Genomic DNA, 14,941 nt, shown 5'->3' with positions numbered 1-14,941 from the left:
CAAGAAACTTGAGATGCGCAAAGACTTTTTGTTTCTTGCTTCTGTCTGCGATTTTGTCTGCACCATTACTTTGTCAAATACAAACAGGTTTTTCACATCATAGTTACAGTGGTTCTGTTCTCATGGCCTACGTGTATCTCCCATGGGTTCCCTCCCACCCAATTTATTCTTTTATCGGGAAAAAAATTATCAAACACAAATCTAGAGTGTGAGTTGAAAACTGTACATTCTCCTGCTTCCTGTTGGAACACGGAAAAATTACGACTGTCTTGTGCTTTTAGAAATCTCAAAAATCAATTACACATTTTTTAAATCCCACACCAGAATCACAACCACTTCTCCAGCCATGTGTGGTTCTTCTCCTAACTGTGAGTACAAAGTTGTACATGACGCATGACATTTTCCCTTCACTTGAAATAGGAGACTAAAAACCATGAAAGCATGGCAATGCCAGTGTACACAAAGCCAGCTCCATTAAGATCTGATGTACATGGGTTGGAGTGGAAGATCTCCTGCTACAAAGCTCTAAATCCGATTGAACACATTTGGGATGAATGTTCTCACCTACATCACTACCTGACTTCACTAACACCCTTGTAGCTGAATGAATCTCCACAAAATCTATTGGAACATCTACCCAGAATTGTGGAGGATTTCAGAAGAGCAAATGGGACTAAATGTGAAGTAAGATGTTCAAAAAGCACATAGAGATCTTATGCCTAGTCCATACATTTGAATTGAAATACTGAAACCCTGGATGTTTATAAATGTAGGTTATTGATCTTGCATGGATCATCCATGGCATCGTCTTGACTTCAAGCTCGTAAAGAGAACGTCATAAGGACCGATTTTACGAGCAGTTGTTATGAAGCAACTTTATGGGGACCGTATGGACGTGTCGCATCGTGACGTTCGTGTGAAAGATCTGAAAACTGTTCACGTTGGTGTTCTTACAATACAATCGCATACCTGTCGGGAATCTTGAACATTGGAGCATGGTTATCGTTTCTCTGAGGTTTAATCAGCCTGAAGGTTTCATATTAATTAGATGATCCTGTTCTTTATGAGGTCCTGTAACGAATAAGACTACAGCTAGGCGTGCTCTACACAACTAACACATACTGACATGTTTTAAAAACACAAAGCAACTCTCATTCAGAAGAAATCCTTCCCTCTGGTCCTTCGAGAGTCGTATCTGCTTCTGAAAACGACCTGCTCCTCCACACCTCCAATCCAAAATATTTCCAGATGCTTTCATTTTCAGCATTTTCTTTTTCCAACCTCCTCCGTGCGGACGAGTCTTTTTAACTCAAACATCCCAGCAAACCAGAATGAATAGCTCTGCGTGGTTTCTTTGAGGAGAGACGTGCTGTAAATTACGTCCAGGAAGTTCAGCTGTGCACTTTCTGGACTCTAAATCAAGCCTTGTGCTGAGTAACGCTCGAACTGCACCATTACTATCTGGACTTGTTTTATTAATAGCTTGCTTAAGGAGAAAAAAGGAAATTGCTTGAGCCGACGAGATCCTGGTGCACAGCCGTACATCAGGAGACAGCGGGACGGAAAACAGAGCCGCTCCGTGCAGGACCTGGCAGCATTCCTGAACTTTTTATGCCGTACCGGCTCGTCATTGGCTCGTGACTGCCGTTGCCGTGGTGTTTTTAATGGAAATTTTGCGCCTTACTTAGCAACGCCAATCAGCAGACAGGAAGCCGTTGAAGTAAATACAGAAGGAGGGAAGGAGGGTGGCAGATTTCCGGAGGGTGCCACCCTGGAGCCTGGCGCTCGTTCTGTGCCCAGATGGCAGAAGAGTGACAGAAGCAACACAGCCAAGCCACACTAAAAGCCACCTGGGATGTGTTTGTGTGGGGATCAGGGGACAAAAGAAGCACTATGAGGACAGGAAGTTTTAGCAGGATTTATAGTTAGTGTCAGATAGAATGTTATATATTTATCTCCAGTTCAGGTCTAAATAGTGGATTGTGATTGGCTGGAGGTTCAGGCATGAATAGTGGATTGTGATTGGCTGGAGGTTTAGGTGTGAATAGTGGATTGTGATTGGCTGGAGGTTCAGGCATGAATAGTGGATTGTGATTGGCTGGAGGTTCAGGTGTGAATAGTGGATTGTGATTGGCTGGAAGTTCAGGTGTGAATAGTGGATTGTGATTGGCTGGAGGTTCAGGTGTGAATAGTGGATTGTGATTGGCTGGAGGTTCAGGTGTGAATAGTGGATTGTGATTGGCTGGAAGTTCAGGTGTGAATAGTGGATTGTGATTGGCTGGAGGTTCAGGCGTGAATAGTGGATTGTGATTGGCTGGAGGTTCAGGTGTGAATAGTGGATTGTGATTGGCTGGAAGTTCAGGTGTGAATAGTGGATTGTGATTGGCTGGAGGTTCAGGTGAGACTTTATACCATTTAAATGCTCTCCTCTTCACCTCAGGCTGGTCCTCACCTCCACATCGTGCACTGACATTCTACAACACACGTGTAGAGCTGGATCATCGTTTACTGGTTACTTCTTAGAATCATAGACTATACAGGAAGTCCAAACGTGCACAAAAACCCGACTGCACAATGACATAATAATGCTCTGATTATAGTCCTGAGTAGAGGCTGAAGATGTTACGTGCATGTGGCTAAGCACTTAGATCAAATTTGACAAGCGTGTTATTATCCCATGTGTTTAGTGTGGGATGAGTTACTTCAGCATGGAGGTGTCTAATGATAGACTTGTGCTGCTGATACTGCTTTTATAGTGCCGCAGTACTGCACTTTCAACTGTCTATGAGAACCTTCATCTAACATACACACACATAAATATATATATATATATGTGTGTGTGTGTGTGTGTGTTTATGCATAATGCATAAGCCACATATTGAGTTAAACTATCTTTAACTTGAACATTTTAAAGCTTTTTGTGGCTGCTTGTTGAGGAGTGCGTGGGGGGGGCAGAATTTGAATATGTAAGGTGAAGCAATTTGTGTAAATCTGTAAAAAAAAATAACGATGCCTTACGATTCAAATGCAAATGTGTATTTAATGCACACTTTTTCACAACGTTATCTTTCGGCTGATGCACTGATGCCAACCCCGAGTCAGGTCTGATAAATGTCTCTGCTTGTACATTATTAAGTCTACAGACCCACTTTGTCTTTCATACAGTGTCAGCTACTTCTAAAAGTCCACCTTGTCAGGGTTTGTTATTAACATAATTCAATGTTCTACAAATGGGCCAAAGACGTGCCATTTTAGGAAAATAATCTGTTTCATATTACTGAAGTGTCATATATCCTCTATATCAAATCTCTGTATTTCTCTAAAAAAAAATAGGCAACACAACTTGATTAAAAACTCAACAAACCAATAACATTATTAGTGGCACTAAAGTCTCCTTCCGTAACTGTTACAAAAACATCTCCAAACAGAAAACATCACCGTCCTGGACTAAAGGTTTTTTGACCGAGTTTCTCCTCATCCCATACTGTACATGATCTCTTAAACTCAGCCAGAGTGACCATCATGTTCTTGGTCACATCTAGGGTTAGTAACTATCCCTAAACCTAGAGTCCTGGACAGTCCTGATTGTTCCAAATGTCTTTCGTTTAAGAATTACAGAGGCCAGGCTGCTCTTTGGAACCTCCAGGGCAGCAGAAAGCATGATCATGTCTCTGCTTTGATGGGTTTTTTTTGGCTCTAACTTGCATTTCCATCAGATGTTCTATAGACCTGTGTGTGCATTCGCGAATGATGTCCAATCATATTAAACCTATTGACTTAGCCACGGGTAGACGCCAATCAAAGTGTATAAACATCTCAGAGATTATTCGGGGAGAAAAAAGACGCACCTGAGCTTTACTTTAAGTTTCATACAAAGGGTGTGAGTAATTTTGCCATTTTGTGATGGTTTGGATTTCCAGTGTGAAATAAACGGCACAGAATCCACTGGAGAATAAATACAGGTCACATTTACAGTATCAACACGCTCTTCTCATCCTCCAGCAAAGTCGAGGCTTTCTGCATATTTGCTGTAATTGTCTACTGAAAAAAGCGCTAGGGCAGAAAGTACAGGCGAGAGCTGTCACTTCCAGCCTAAACCCCACAATTACCAGCCCACTCTCGCACTAAGTCTGTCTGAACGCTAATGTACGATCCACTGACAGGAAGCTCGCACCACAGCGCATCGCTCCGTCTGCTGCCTTTAGCAGAGCATCATTTCTCTGAAATTCTCAACAGCAAATGTCGGTTCTTTTTTTTCCAAAGACCTGCATATTTATTCTGGTTTCAAGTACAATTCTGATCATTTCTCTTTTTCTGCTGTAATTCTTCTCTCCCTTTTGGTCATCTGAAAAATGCACATCTTTAATCTTCTAACAAGCCTGGCTGGATTAGAGCTAACATACAGAGCTATCTGCCCTTTTCCACATACATGAGCTCACAAGCACAAAACATTGGCCAATATTGCTGTATTGACAAAGACACTTCCAGCCATAAAGCATTGCCAATGTTCCTCTCATGGCTCCACACGTGGCATCATCATCATCTGAACTCACACAGTTTGTGCTTTGGGCTTTTTCAAAGCATTGCGTATTTATTACCACAGTGGTCTCCAAACTTTGTTTTGTGAGGGCCACATAATTTTTTCTTTCTTTAATTAGGTAACAGAAAATGACATGGGCCGGAGATTTATTATGATTTTAAATGTATTTATTTTGCCCCCTAATGCTGGATTACTTTATTATTTTGTTCTGCACCGTACAGACAAATGAGTGTCACTTTTCAAGGGATTTATCTGTTAAAAAAGCATTATTTCTATTATAGTGAAAATTTTTCATATTCATTGATAATAAAATCAAAACATTTACTAACATGCATATGTTTTCGGTGGTTGAATCTAACAAATAATTAGGCTGTAATAACTAATAACTAATAACTAGAGGTTGATCAATAGTGGATTTTATGGATTCCGATAGTGAAGTTGGATCGGAGTCTCATGTGTAAAAAAGAACAGCACGTGGCATCAGTTATTCCCCTCTAGAGGGCGCTCTCGTAATGATGGCGACCCGGAAAAACTATCCGTATGGATTTTTGATAACCGATAGTTCCGGTGCCTCTATTAATAACTAAGGGACATTTTTGTTTGAAAGCCAAACTTTATTATCAAATACAGATATGATGTGAGTAAAACATATGTTTTAAATTATATATTTAAAATATGTCCCTGGCATTGTTTTGAGGGTCGTTCCACATGTGGGCCATAGTTTGGGGACTCCTGTATTAGGGCTTGTTTATGCGTGGTAGAATACTTCATAATGTCTTTCGCATTCGGTTTTATTTCTGATTTTTAAATCCTCAGAACACTAAGATTCTCATATGAACCTTCACTCATCTGATTTCCGATTTAGATTTTCCACTGAAATGCATTCCATTTGTTCATTGCCATTTCTTTTTCTTTTTCAATCGTTCCTCTGGTTTAGATTTTATTTTGTCAATTGTGTTTTTTTATTCTCTTGTTTTTTTGCCTTTTGGACTTTTAGTAAAGATCAAGCTAATTGCTTATATCCAGGTGATAAAAGTGTCCATTTGTGGTGAAATAAAATCTTTTTGTGTGGAAAATTTAGATTTTCGGAACAATGTTCTCTTGTTGTTCGGCTGTTGGCAAGTGATGGTAAAGATATTTTGGATGCCGCCCACTCTTGCTTGACCTTTACTCAGTTGAGAATGTGACTGCAGTACGGATGCTGTGTTTTACAGAGTTCTACTGCTGAGAACCGGGTTCATATCAGGACTTGCATTTAAAAAGCCACCTCAGATTAGTAACCTCAGCCTTTGCTGATAAAGTGGTCTGCAATGGTCTTTTTAATAGCCATTAGCTAGAACCCAGGAATGATCATTTATAAGTTCCTCATGATGTAGGCTCTACAAGGTGTTAATAACTATTAACTATAGTGCTTCATGTTGACATGATTGTGTCATATCCCGAACCATCTAGAGACGTACCAGCACCATTTGGATTCCACTTCATGTAGAGTTTGGATGTTGGACCTCTTTGAGTGTTTAAAGGCTCTGGCACCCTGTCCACCACATCTGGCTCTTTCACCCCAACTACCTGCATGTCTTCCCTCACCACATCCATAAACCTTCTCTTTGGTCTTCCTCTTTTCCTCCTTCCTGGTGTCTCCATCCTCAGCATTCTCCTACTGATATACCCCATGTCCCTCCTCTGCACATGTCCAAACCATCTCAATCTCACCTCCCTCACTTTGTCTCCAAAACGTCCTACATGTGCTGTCCCTCTAATAAACTCATTTCTAATCCTGTCCATCGTCATCACTCCCAACGAACATCTCAACATCTTCAGCTCTGCTACCTTCAGCTCCACCTCCTGTCTTTTACTCAATGACACTGTCTCTAAACCGTACAACATCTCAGGTCTCACCACAGTCTTGTTAAATTATTGTGTTATGATAGTGACAGTGTCAATTTAATCTTGTTTTAATTACATATATAAATATTGATGTTCTTCTTTTTGGACTCAGTAGTGGGTTTTTTTGTTGTTGTATCATTACATGAAAAAAGGAACATCTATTGAAAAGAAAGAAATATGAAATATAAACTAAATGGGGTTACAGGTAACTGTGTTAACCATAAGGGACTATTAAAAGCCAATAAGAAGAACAGATTTGTAGAAAAAAAAAATCTATGATAATATTTGAGGTTAAAGTTGAGGCAATTTTGATCGATCAGGTCAATCAGGGGGTTCTGGTAGCACAATGGTTAAAGCATTGGATTTTGGATCCAAAGATCTAAAACCCAGCCCCACCAAGCTGCCACTCCTGGGCCCCTGAGCAAGGCCCCTAACCCAACAGCATTCTCAGCTGTATAAAAGAGATAAAAGTAAATAACTAAATACGGTGTTCTGCCAAATGCGATAAATGTAAATGTAAAATCAGTGTTTCTTGAATGCGTTAGTGATTAATGTGGGTTTGTGATGCTGTCTGTTGTGCGATTAATCAGGGTGTGTTGTGTGAAAATTGTCTTTGCCAGACTTTATAGAAAAACAATGGAATCACTGACACTGAAAAACGTCTTTCTGCCAAAGCAGATGAAGAGAAAGAGAACAGATCTTGGACGTTAAATTGCTGGATGTTACATAACATCACACTGAGAGTGTATCTGGAACAACAAGCAGTGTGTGTGTGTGTGTGTGTGTGTGTGTGTGTGTGTGTGTGTGTGTGTGTGTGTGTGTGTGTGTGTGAAATCCTAACACACTGTAATATCTAATACCCCACATTCCAAAATATTTTATTAAACGCATATATATATATAGAATCATTCAAACATAAAATATGTACAATTTGGAACCATTTAAAAGCAATTTATTAACAAAAAAGCCCTAAAACACATGAAATCCTCCAGCAGGTTATTATTTTAAGCTTTTCGCTCTCCGGTGTGTAAATCCTTCCCTTTTATCCTCCCAAATTCAACCTCACGCTGCTGCTTTATAGTGGCCACAGATGTTGCAAGACTTTACATCTGCTTACAGCACATCTGGAACAGCTTAAAGACGGTTCTACTTACAAACACTAACCTTCTGCATTTATTGGCACAATGAGTTCATTATTATCGTTAGTTTCATCAAGGACCTACTGTGTTTTCATGAGACTCTGATACTCCGAACCCAAAAAAAGACAAGCAGATACGCCAAAACTTTAACTGTCTCCTTCTTCTTCTTCTTCTTCTTCTTCTTCACAGGCCCCTACCAGCAACCCAGCTATGGTGAAGGACGTAGAGGTTCTTTTGCCCAAGACACCATCTCCTGCTTCCGATGTGGTGACATTTGCAAGGGAGAAGTGGTGCGCGTGCAGAACGTCCACTTTCACATCAAGTGTTTCACCTGCCAGGGTACAGAAGCTCTGTTTAAATCTTTATATCTCCATCCCACCAAATCCTACCAAATATGAAGATTGAGTTAAGTCGTTTTATTCCACCGGTCAGTGTGAATAGTGGATTGTGATTGGCTGGAAGTTCAGGTGTGAATAGTGGATTGTGATTGGCTGGAGGTTCAGGTGTGAATAGTGAATTGTGATTGGCTGGAGGTTCAGGTGTAAATAGTGGATTGTGATTGGCTGGGGGTTCAGGTGTGAATAGTGGATTGTGATTGGCTGTAGTTTCAGGTGTGAATAGTGGATTGTGATTGGCTGGAAGTTCAGGTGTGAATAGTGGATTGTGATTGGCTGGAAGTTCAGGTGTGAATAGTGGATTGTGATTGGCTGGAAGTTCAGGTGTGAATAGTGGATTGTGATTGGCTGGAAGTTCAGGTGTGAATAGTGGATTGTGATTGGCTGGAGGTTCAGGTGTAAATAGTGGATTGTGATTGGCTGGAGGTTCAGGTGTGAGTTCAGAGCGTTGAACACACAGTTAGTTTGCGTTTGTCAATTGAATGTAAATGAATGCGCTGCTTATAAACCTGTAACCATAGTAACATCCAGTTCCAGTTTCATTCAGATTTAGACAGTGATTGTACACATTTCCTAATGACTTTACTGATCTCCATGGACGAGTTTTGCGTGTGGTGGAACTTCTATGGTGTATACGGTGAATTTGAGGACGAAAACGTTATTAGTAGAGATGCAGCACAGATTCACGGAATTCCATTAATGTAATCTTCTGTCACTTCTTTATCTGTGTGTGTATTTTGGAGCAGCAGAATTGTAGATGTAACGAGTCGTATATAAAAAGCGGGCTGTTCCTCACCTCCACATGGTGCATTTCACTCATCCAGGCCTGAAATATACATGAATCAAATCAAGGATCTATATAGTAAGACAGAAGAGTGAGATCAGAATTGCTGTGTAGAATATTTGGTCCGGGTTTGTAGCCTTCTAAAAGAAGGAGGTAACAAATCATGCAATCGCGTAATGCAATTACTCTGGGGACCCGTCAATTGTGACACATCGATATAGGCGATCTGTACTGCTCCATCACTGCACCAAGTCATGCATGAAATAGATTTTCACTTCCTAAATTAACAAACAAACCAAATAAAGTAAAAAAAATCTCTTCATGAACCATAAGGCACATGGTGTAATACTGCTCATGCTGTAGTACTGCAGAACAACAACAAGATGTCAAAATGCACCGGAGTGTAGAATCATATTTATACCGTATCTAATTAAAATCACCAGACTCAACACCCAGGGTCACGTTTCTGTCCTGTATTAAATGCTGTTCTTTACATTTTACACCATTTTATCTTGTCATAATTGATTTCACGTGTAAAACAGAGCGTGCGCTCGATCTTGATTGGTGACTCGCTACGTGTTTCACCAGTTACGTTTTTATCCTCGTTAATAACTACACTAGTTAACATAAACGACAAAATGTAGTTGAGTGAAAAGTAAAATATTTGACTTTGAAATGTGGTGAAATTTCAGTAAAAGTCACACCACATGGAAATACTTCAGTAAAGATACGTGAAAATGTTGCTTAAGTATATTAACAAATTACACTTTCTTCATTACTGTCCATTACTGTTATCATTGTTTAGGTGGGTAATATCAAATCAAATCAAATCAAATAAACAAACTCATTTTCCCAAGCTCCTGTCTTCTTCTCCTCCTCCATTTTTCAGCTTCCCTGATTTACTCTTTCTATTTCTATTTTCTATTTCCGCTTTCTCTTTAATTACTTAAGGATATCAATCCTGCTGTTTGAACAGCTGCGCGATCGTTCGTCCTCAGCGAAACAAAAAACCTTCTCAGCCTACGATCACGTGACTCTGACTTCGTTTTTTTTATCACTGTGGTCATCATTCTTGGATGACATCTCGCGTTAGGGGTTCACGCATCATCATGTTGTGCACAACGCAAAAAAGCATAGCAGTTACGGTCGGATCGGGATGTGAAGGAAGTCGAGGCGGATTTCTCGGGCGTCGTGGATCAAGTGCGGAGTCAAACCATGGCGTCTGAGAGCCATCAATTTTCATTTGCTTCAATGAAAGAGAATGAAAGATCTTTACTGATCTCTATATTGTGCTTTTTTTTTTCTCCATCAAAGCATTAGGAGAAATGACTTTTAAAAAATCAAAACCCCATGAGGATTGCTGTTCGGGCTGGTCCTTGTCTCACAGCTGAGACAATTACTAATTAAACCTTGCCTGGTTTTATTATATATTTATATTATAGATTGTGGTTATCAGAAAGCGTGCATTACAAAGTGCCAAACCGAATAAAAGTCATTTTATATTAATACAAAATTCCTGAAGAGCGGATTGGATTTGAGAGAGATTTTATTGAATCTCCATGCCTCTTGCATCAGGACTTGCTTTTCTATATTGGTCTTAAACGCTTTCATCTAAGACAGATCAATAAACCAGGCCCAACTTGTTCAGATGAAGTAGACCATGTCATGTGTTGGGAAAGGAAACAGCGACCCTACGCTTATTCGTTTGACTTCAATCGGTCAGAGATTATTGAGCCAAGATGAGGTTTGGATACAAATTAAATAATTCATACAGTACCTTCATCCGTCTCCTACCAAAGCTTCAGAGTCCGTGTAAATCAGAGGTCCCCAAACAGCAGGTCACAAACCAGAACCTGGCCATGGAGAAGTTTTTACCTTTACGGGGAAAATGTCAATAGAAAAGACACTGATTGTATATCCAAATTTACACCAAACATCATTTCCACACCCTTAACAGGTTCAGCTGATGATTACATGCATGAAAGATGACAAGACCAAAGGATAGTGAGACTAGAGACAGTGAGAGACATCTACTGATGAGACAAATAGAAAAAAGAAAGCAGCCATGAAGTGAAAAATATAAGGTCTCATATCATCTTTATGGGCAGGTCACATGCTCCAAACGCCATGTGGGCCCTCAAAATTGCTTTGGCATCCTAAAACTAAGCCCCCAGCATTGACAGACACACATTGTTCTTGGTGTAAATCAACATGAGAAAAATGACTGACGTGAAACCCCAATTGATTGGAACAAGAAGAACGTGGGGGGTGGAAGCTCAATGGTTTGGGGTTGTTTCGGAGCAGGGAAGGTGAGAGACTTATTCCGAAAAGTGAAAGGAATTCTGAACCAGCATTGTTCCATTCCATACTTTAACAGCACTTGATTGGAAAACGACTTCGCCGTACAACAAGACGATGATCCAAAGCGTATATCTGAGTTCTGTAAGTGTTATTTCCAGAGCAACCCGTCGTCTGAAATGATATTTGTCATGGAACCACCTGCTCAGTCACTGCACCCAAATCCTACTGAACTGCTCTGAGATGAACAAGAAATTCAGTGAAGAACATCTTTGGTGAGTTTTACAAGAGGCACATCAGAGTATTTCAGCTGAATTGTCAGAATGCTGAGTGTGTGTGAAGCTGTTCTTTATGCTAAAGGAGGATTTTTCAATGGAAATAAAGTGGAACATCTGGACATTTATAGATTTTTTTGGTCAAAGGAAATCTTTATAAATCCGTTAAATTACAGTTTGTTGCACAGAAACAGAAAGAACATACACGTGTCTCTCAAAGAACATAAAACACTCGGACTTTAATAAACTTACATGCGTATTTCCGCTTTTTCCTTTCGTCCTCTCCTTCTGTTTCTGTCTAAACGTGTTATTTTTCAGGATAATTGTAGAGCATGAAGTTAAAGCAGGACACGGTGTAATAGTACTCGATTTATATCCAGTAATGGATGGATGTGAAAGAGGAAGCATTTAACGATGCCATCTCTCTCCATCGAAATATGGGCGCGTGTGTGTGTGTGTGTGTGTGTGTGTGTGTGTGTTACTGAAAGTCATGCTGTCAGATTACATCTCACTCAGATCAAGCTTAAGCCTCAGGACTGCTTTGGTGAAGGAATAAATTCAGTTCACTTCATTCGAATTTAAATTCTTTTAGTTGTTTACAGAAATAAACAAATTGAGAATTAATTTGGTTATAATATTTACAGACCAGTCCTCCTTCTTTCATTGCTCCGTGGTCCAGTTCTGATGCTCACATGCTACAAGAGCTCGTCTTTTGGATCGGACCACACGGACCAGCCTTCGCTCCCCACGTGCATCAATGATCCTCGTCCCCTACAACCCTGTCGCCGGTTCACCATTGTTCCCTCCTTTGGAGCACTTGAGATAGATACTGACCACTGCAGACTAGTACCAGCCCACAAGAGCTGCAGGTTTGGAGACGCTCTGACGTCGTCTAGATGTCACAATTTGTCAAACTCGCTCAAATACTTACACTCGCCCATTTTTCCTGCTTCTAACATCAACTTTGAGGTCAAAATGTTCACTTGATGCCTAATAAATAAATCCACCCACTAACAGGTGCCACGATGAAGATCATCAGTGTTCTTCACTTCACCTATCTATCTATCTATCTATCTATCTATCTATCTATCTATCTATCTATCTATCTATCTATCTATCTATCTGTCAATCTGTCAATCTGTCTGTCTATCTACATAAGTTTGGTATGTGATTTTTAAGCATCACATTCCACATTTAGTCTCAAATTTCTCTTTCTTTTTTCCTCCACTCTTCTGGGAAAAGATTCCTCTAGATTTTGGAGTGTGCTTTTTGTTCATCAGCCACAAGGGTGTTATGAAAGGCAGGTACTGATGAAGGTGAGGAGACCTGGGGTGCAGTCAGCGTTCACATTTATCTCAAAGGTGTTCAGTAGGGATGAGATCAGAGCTCTATAGCAGCAAGATCTTCCTCTCCAAAGCATGTAAACCTTCAAGCAGCTCACTTTGTGCACAGGGGCACAGGGGGAACAGGTTTGGGTTTCCAAGTTCAAATGAATGCAACATTTTATTATAGCGCCATCTAAAAACGACCATCGACGAAAAGGATTAAATACCCTGTTTTTGTGAGCCCCAGATGTTTCACCTGATTGAAGTAAAAACCAATCAGAGCCATTTGTTAGTTTGATTGACAGGTCTGTTTTTAAAGGCATTATATTCCATAAATCTCATCTCCTCCCATAAGTTCTGCTTGTTAGAGCTTGACAAAGTAAATGATGGATGTGAAACCTCGGAATGTCGGCAGGAGAGACTGGATCTCGTGTTTTATATGTTTGAGTAAAGCATGCCTGCATAAATTCCACTCCATCCAACAATGATATTTTATCGGCACCTGGGAAAAAAATCATAGATTACGATAATAAAGTCAAATTTGCGATAATATTTTTAGAATAAAGTCGTAGCGCTGCGAGATTAAAGTGGTAATATTTTTAGAAAAATCACAGAATTGCGAGAAACATTTCGCTATTTTGCATAAAATGGATTTGGAGGATTTGGTAAAATCTTACTTGACTTTAATTCCTACTTTAACGCCGCATCAGCACAAAGTTATAACCAGTAAACTCAATTTATTAATAGAAAAATCAGACAGAGGAAATCGCCTCCTTTGTCTGAATGATATCGATGGTTACATCTGTATGATATTCAAAGAGGAGATTTCCCTGAATATAATCCGTTTCTCTGAATATGAGGATGATGATCAAAGAAATCGACGGTAAGGGAGATAAAAACCAGCGCACTTGACGCTTTATTCTCGTAGTGCTACAACTTTATTATCGTAATTTTAGATTTTGTCATTTTTCTTTTAAGCCGTAGATCAGCAGCAGGGCCAAATTGGACGCAACTTGGTCCGGTTGCCAGGTTCTGCCACCTTTATTACACCTTATTACAATTGAAAAAGCTTAAAAAGTTTAGTGTCTTTTCTTCTTTTTTTTCCTCAGTCAACAGTGGTGCGCACGCATTTTTTGTATCTGCAATACATTGGATTTAATTAGGACTCTCGGCTTCATACAATCTCAATTCATGAAATAGTTCTCAAGTCGTCTATTCTGTAGTGGAAAATCTCCAGAATGTTCTATCTTTTTCTTTATAAATCCAATTTACACTGAGCGTCCATCGTACGAGTCCCTGCGAATGAGCCGTTACTATAGAAACGGCACTGTATTACAGCATTAGCGTTTATTTAGCTCTTATAGAGATAGTGTTCATACAGAAATTAATATTTGATCATTTCATTTTATTGTTTTGGTATAAAAGTGAATAAAAAAATGGTATCTTTGGCTATGGTATGATTTCTGTTGCCATGGAAACCGTTCCTAGTTCTAGGACATTTTGTTGTTCTTTTTTTTTCTGGTTTACGGTTTTCTTTGGAATAAGCCACGTGTACTGCGTACTGCACGCCCAACGTCTCGGAGGCTTTGAGACTTGCTCGAGCATGTTGGATTGACGTTTGGGATTGTTTCGTTTCTAACGGATTCTTGTTTGAAATTAACAAGTTGACAGATTTTTTTTTTTATCATCCCGTCCGGCGTTACGTTCATATAAACACCGGAATTTCTTTTAGGATCATTATGTAGCTGGTGGATTTCCAGATTTACACTTTAATCTTTAATTTTACCTGTTTACAAACATTGTTGCTAAATCTGTTTTTAGCTTCATCTCTTTTTTTTTTTTAGTTATTCAGCTCTGATGTGCCTTTCCCGCTTTTATACGTTTTCTCTTTCTAAACAGAATCTTGGGGACGTATCAGTAAAAAGACAAACCTGTAAAACCAAACAAGCAGATCTTCATCAGCTCCTGCACAGTTTACTAAGGTCATGGATGAAACCATTATTCCAACTTATTTATACAAAATAGGAAAAAAATGGACTATTGAGCCTTTAATAGATTCAGACTTTTGGTTGCTGTTGTTGCTCCTTGAACAGAATAGCAGGATACTGTAACTGTCTGGCGGTGGCTAGAATTAGCCTGGTGGCTAACACTCAGCCAATATTAATTGTGGTTGTCAAAAGGTTAGTATGGTATATGATTCCTGCTGACAGAAGCAAAATAATGAACATATTAGGTTTATGTGTGTACGTGTGAGAGAGAGACATGTTTTTATATCTTGGTGAGGACTGAACATCACAA

The 14,941-nt window shown here is 39.7% G+C and overlaps 1 protein-coding gene across 14 annotated transcripts in view; it reads left to right on the top strand.

Annotated features, from left to right (window-relative positions):
• Window positions 1–14,941, top strand: part of LOC310738888 (actin-binding LIM protein 3-like) — a 59,695-nt gene that overhangs the window by 4,062 nt on the left and 40,692 nt on the right. For all 14 annotated transcript variants that reach the window (XM_083564352.1, XM_083564362.1, XM_083564356.1 and 11 more), the window contains one exon: window positions 7,756–7,905. In XM_083564352.1, coding sequence (XP_083420478.1) covers window positions 7,756–7,905 — 150 coding nt within the window. The remainder of the gene's footprint in view (window positions 1–7,755; window positions 7,906–14,941) is intronic.

Source organism: Silurus aristotelis (genome assembly GCF_946808225.1).
Source record: "Silurus aristotelis genome assembly, chromosome: 16".
NCBI lineage: Eukaryota > Metazoa > Chordata > Actinopteri > Siluriformes > Siluridae > Silurus > Silurus aristotelis.
This window is presented reverse-complemented; position numbering and strand designations above follow the sequence as displayed.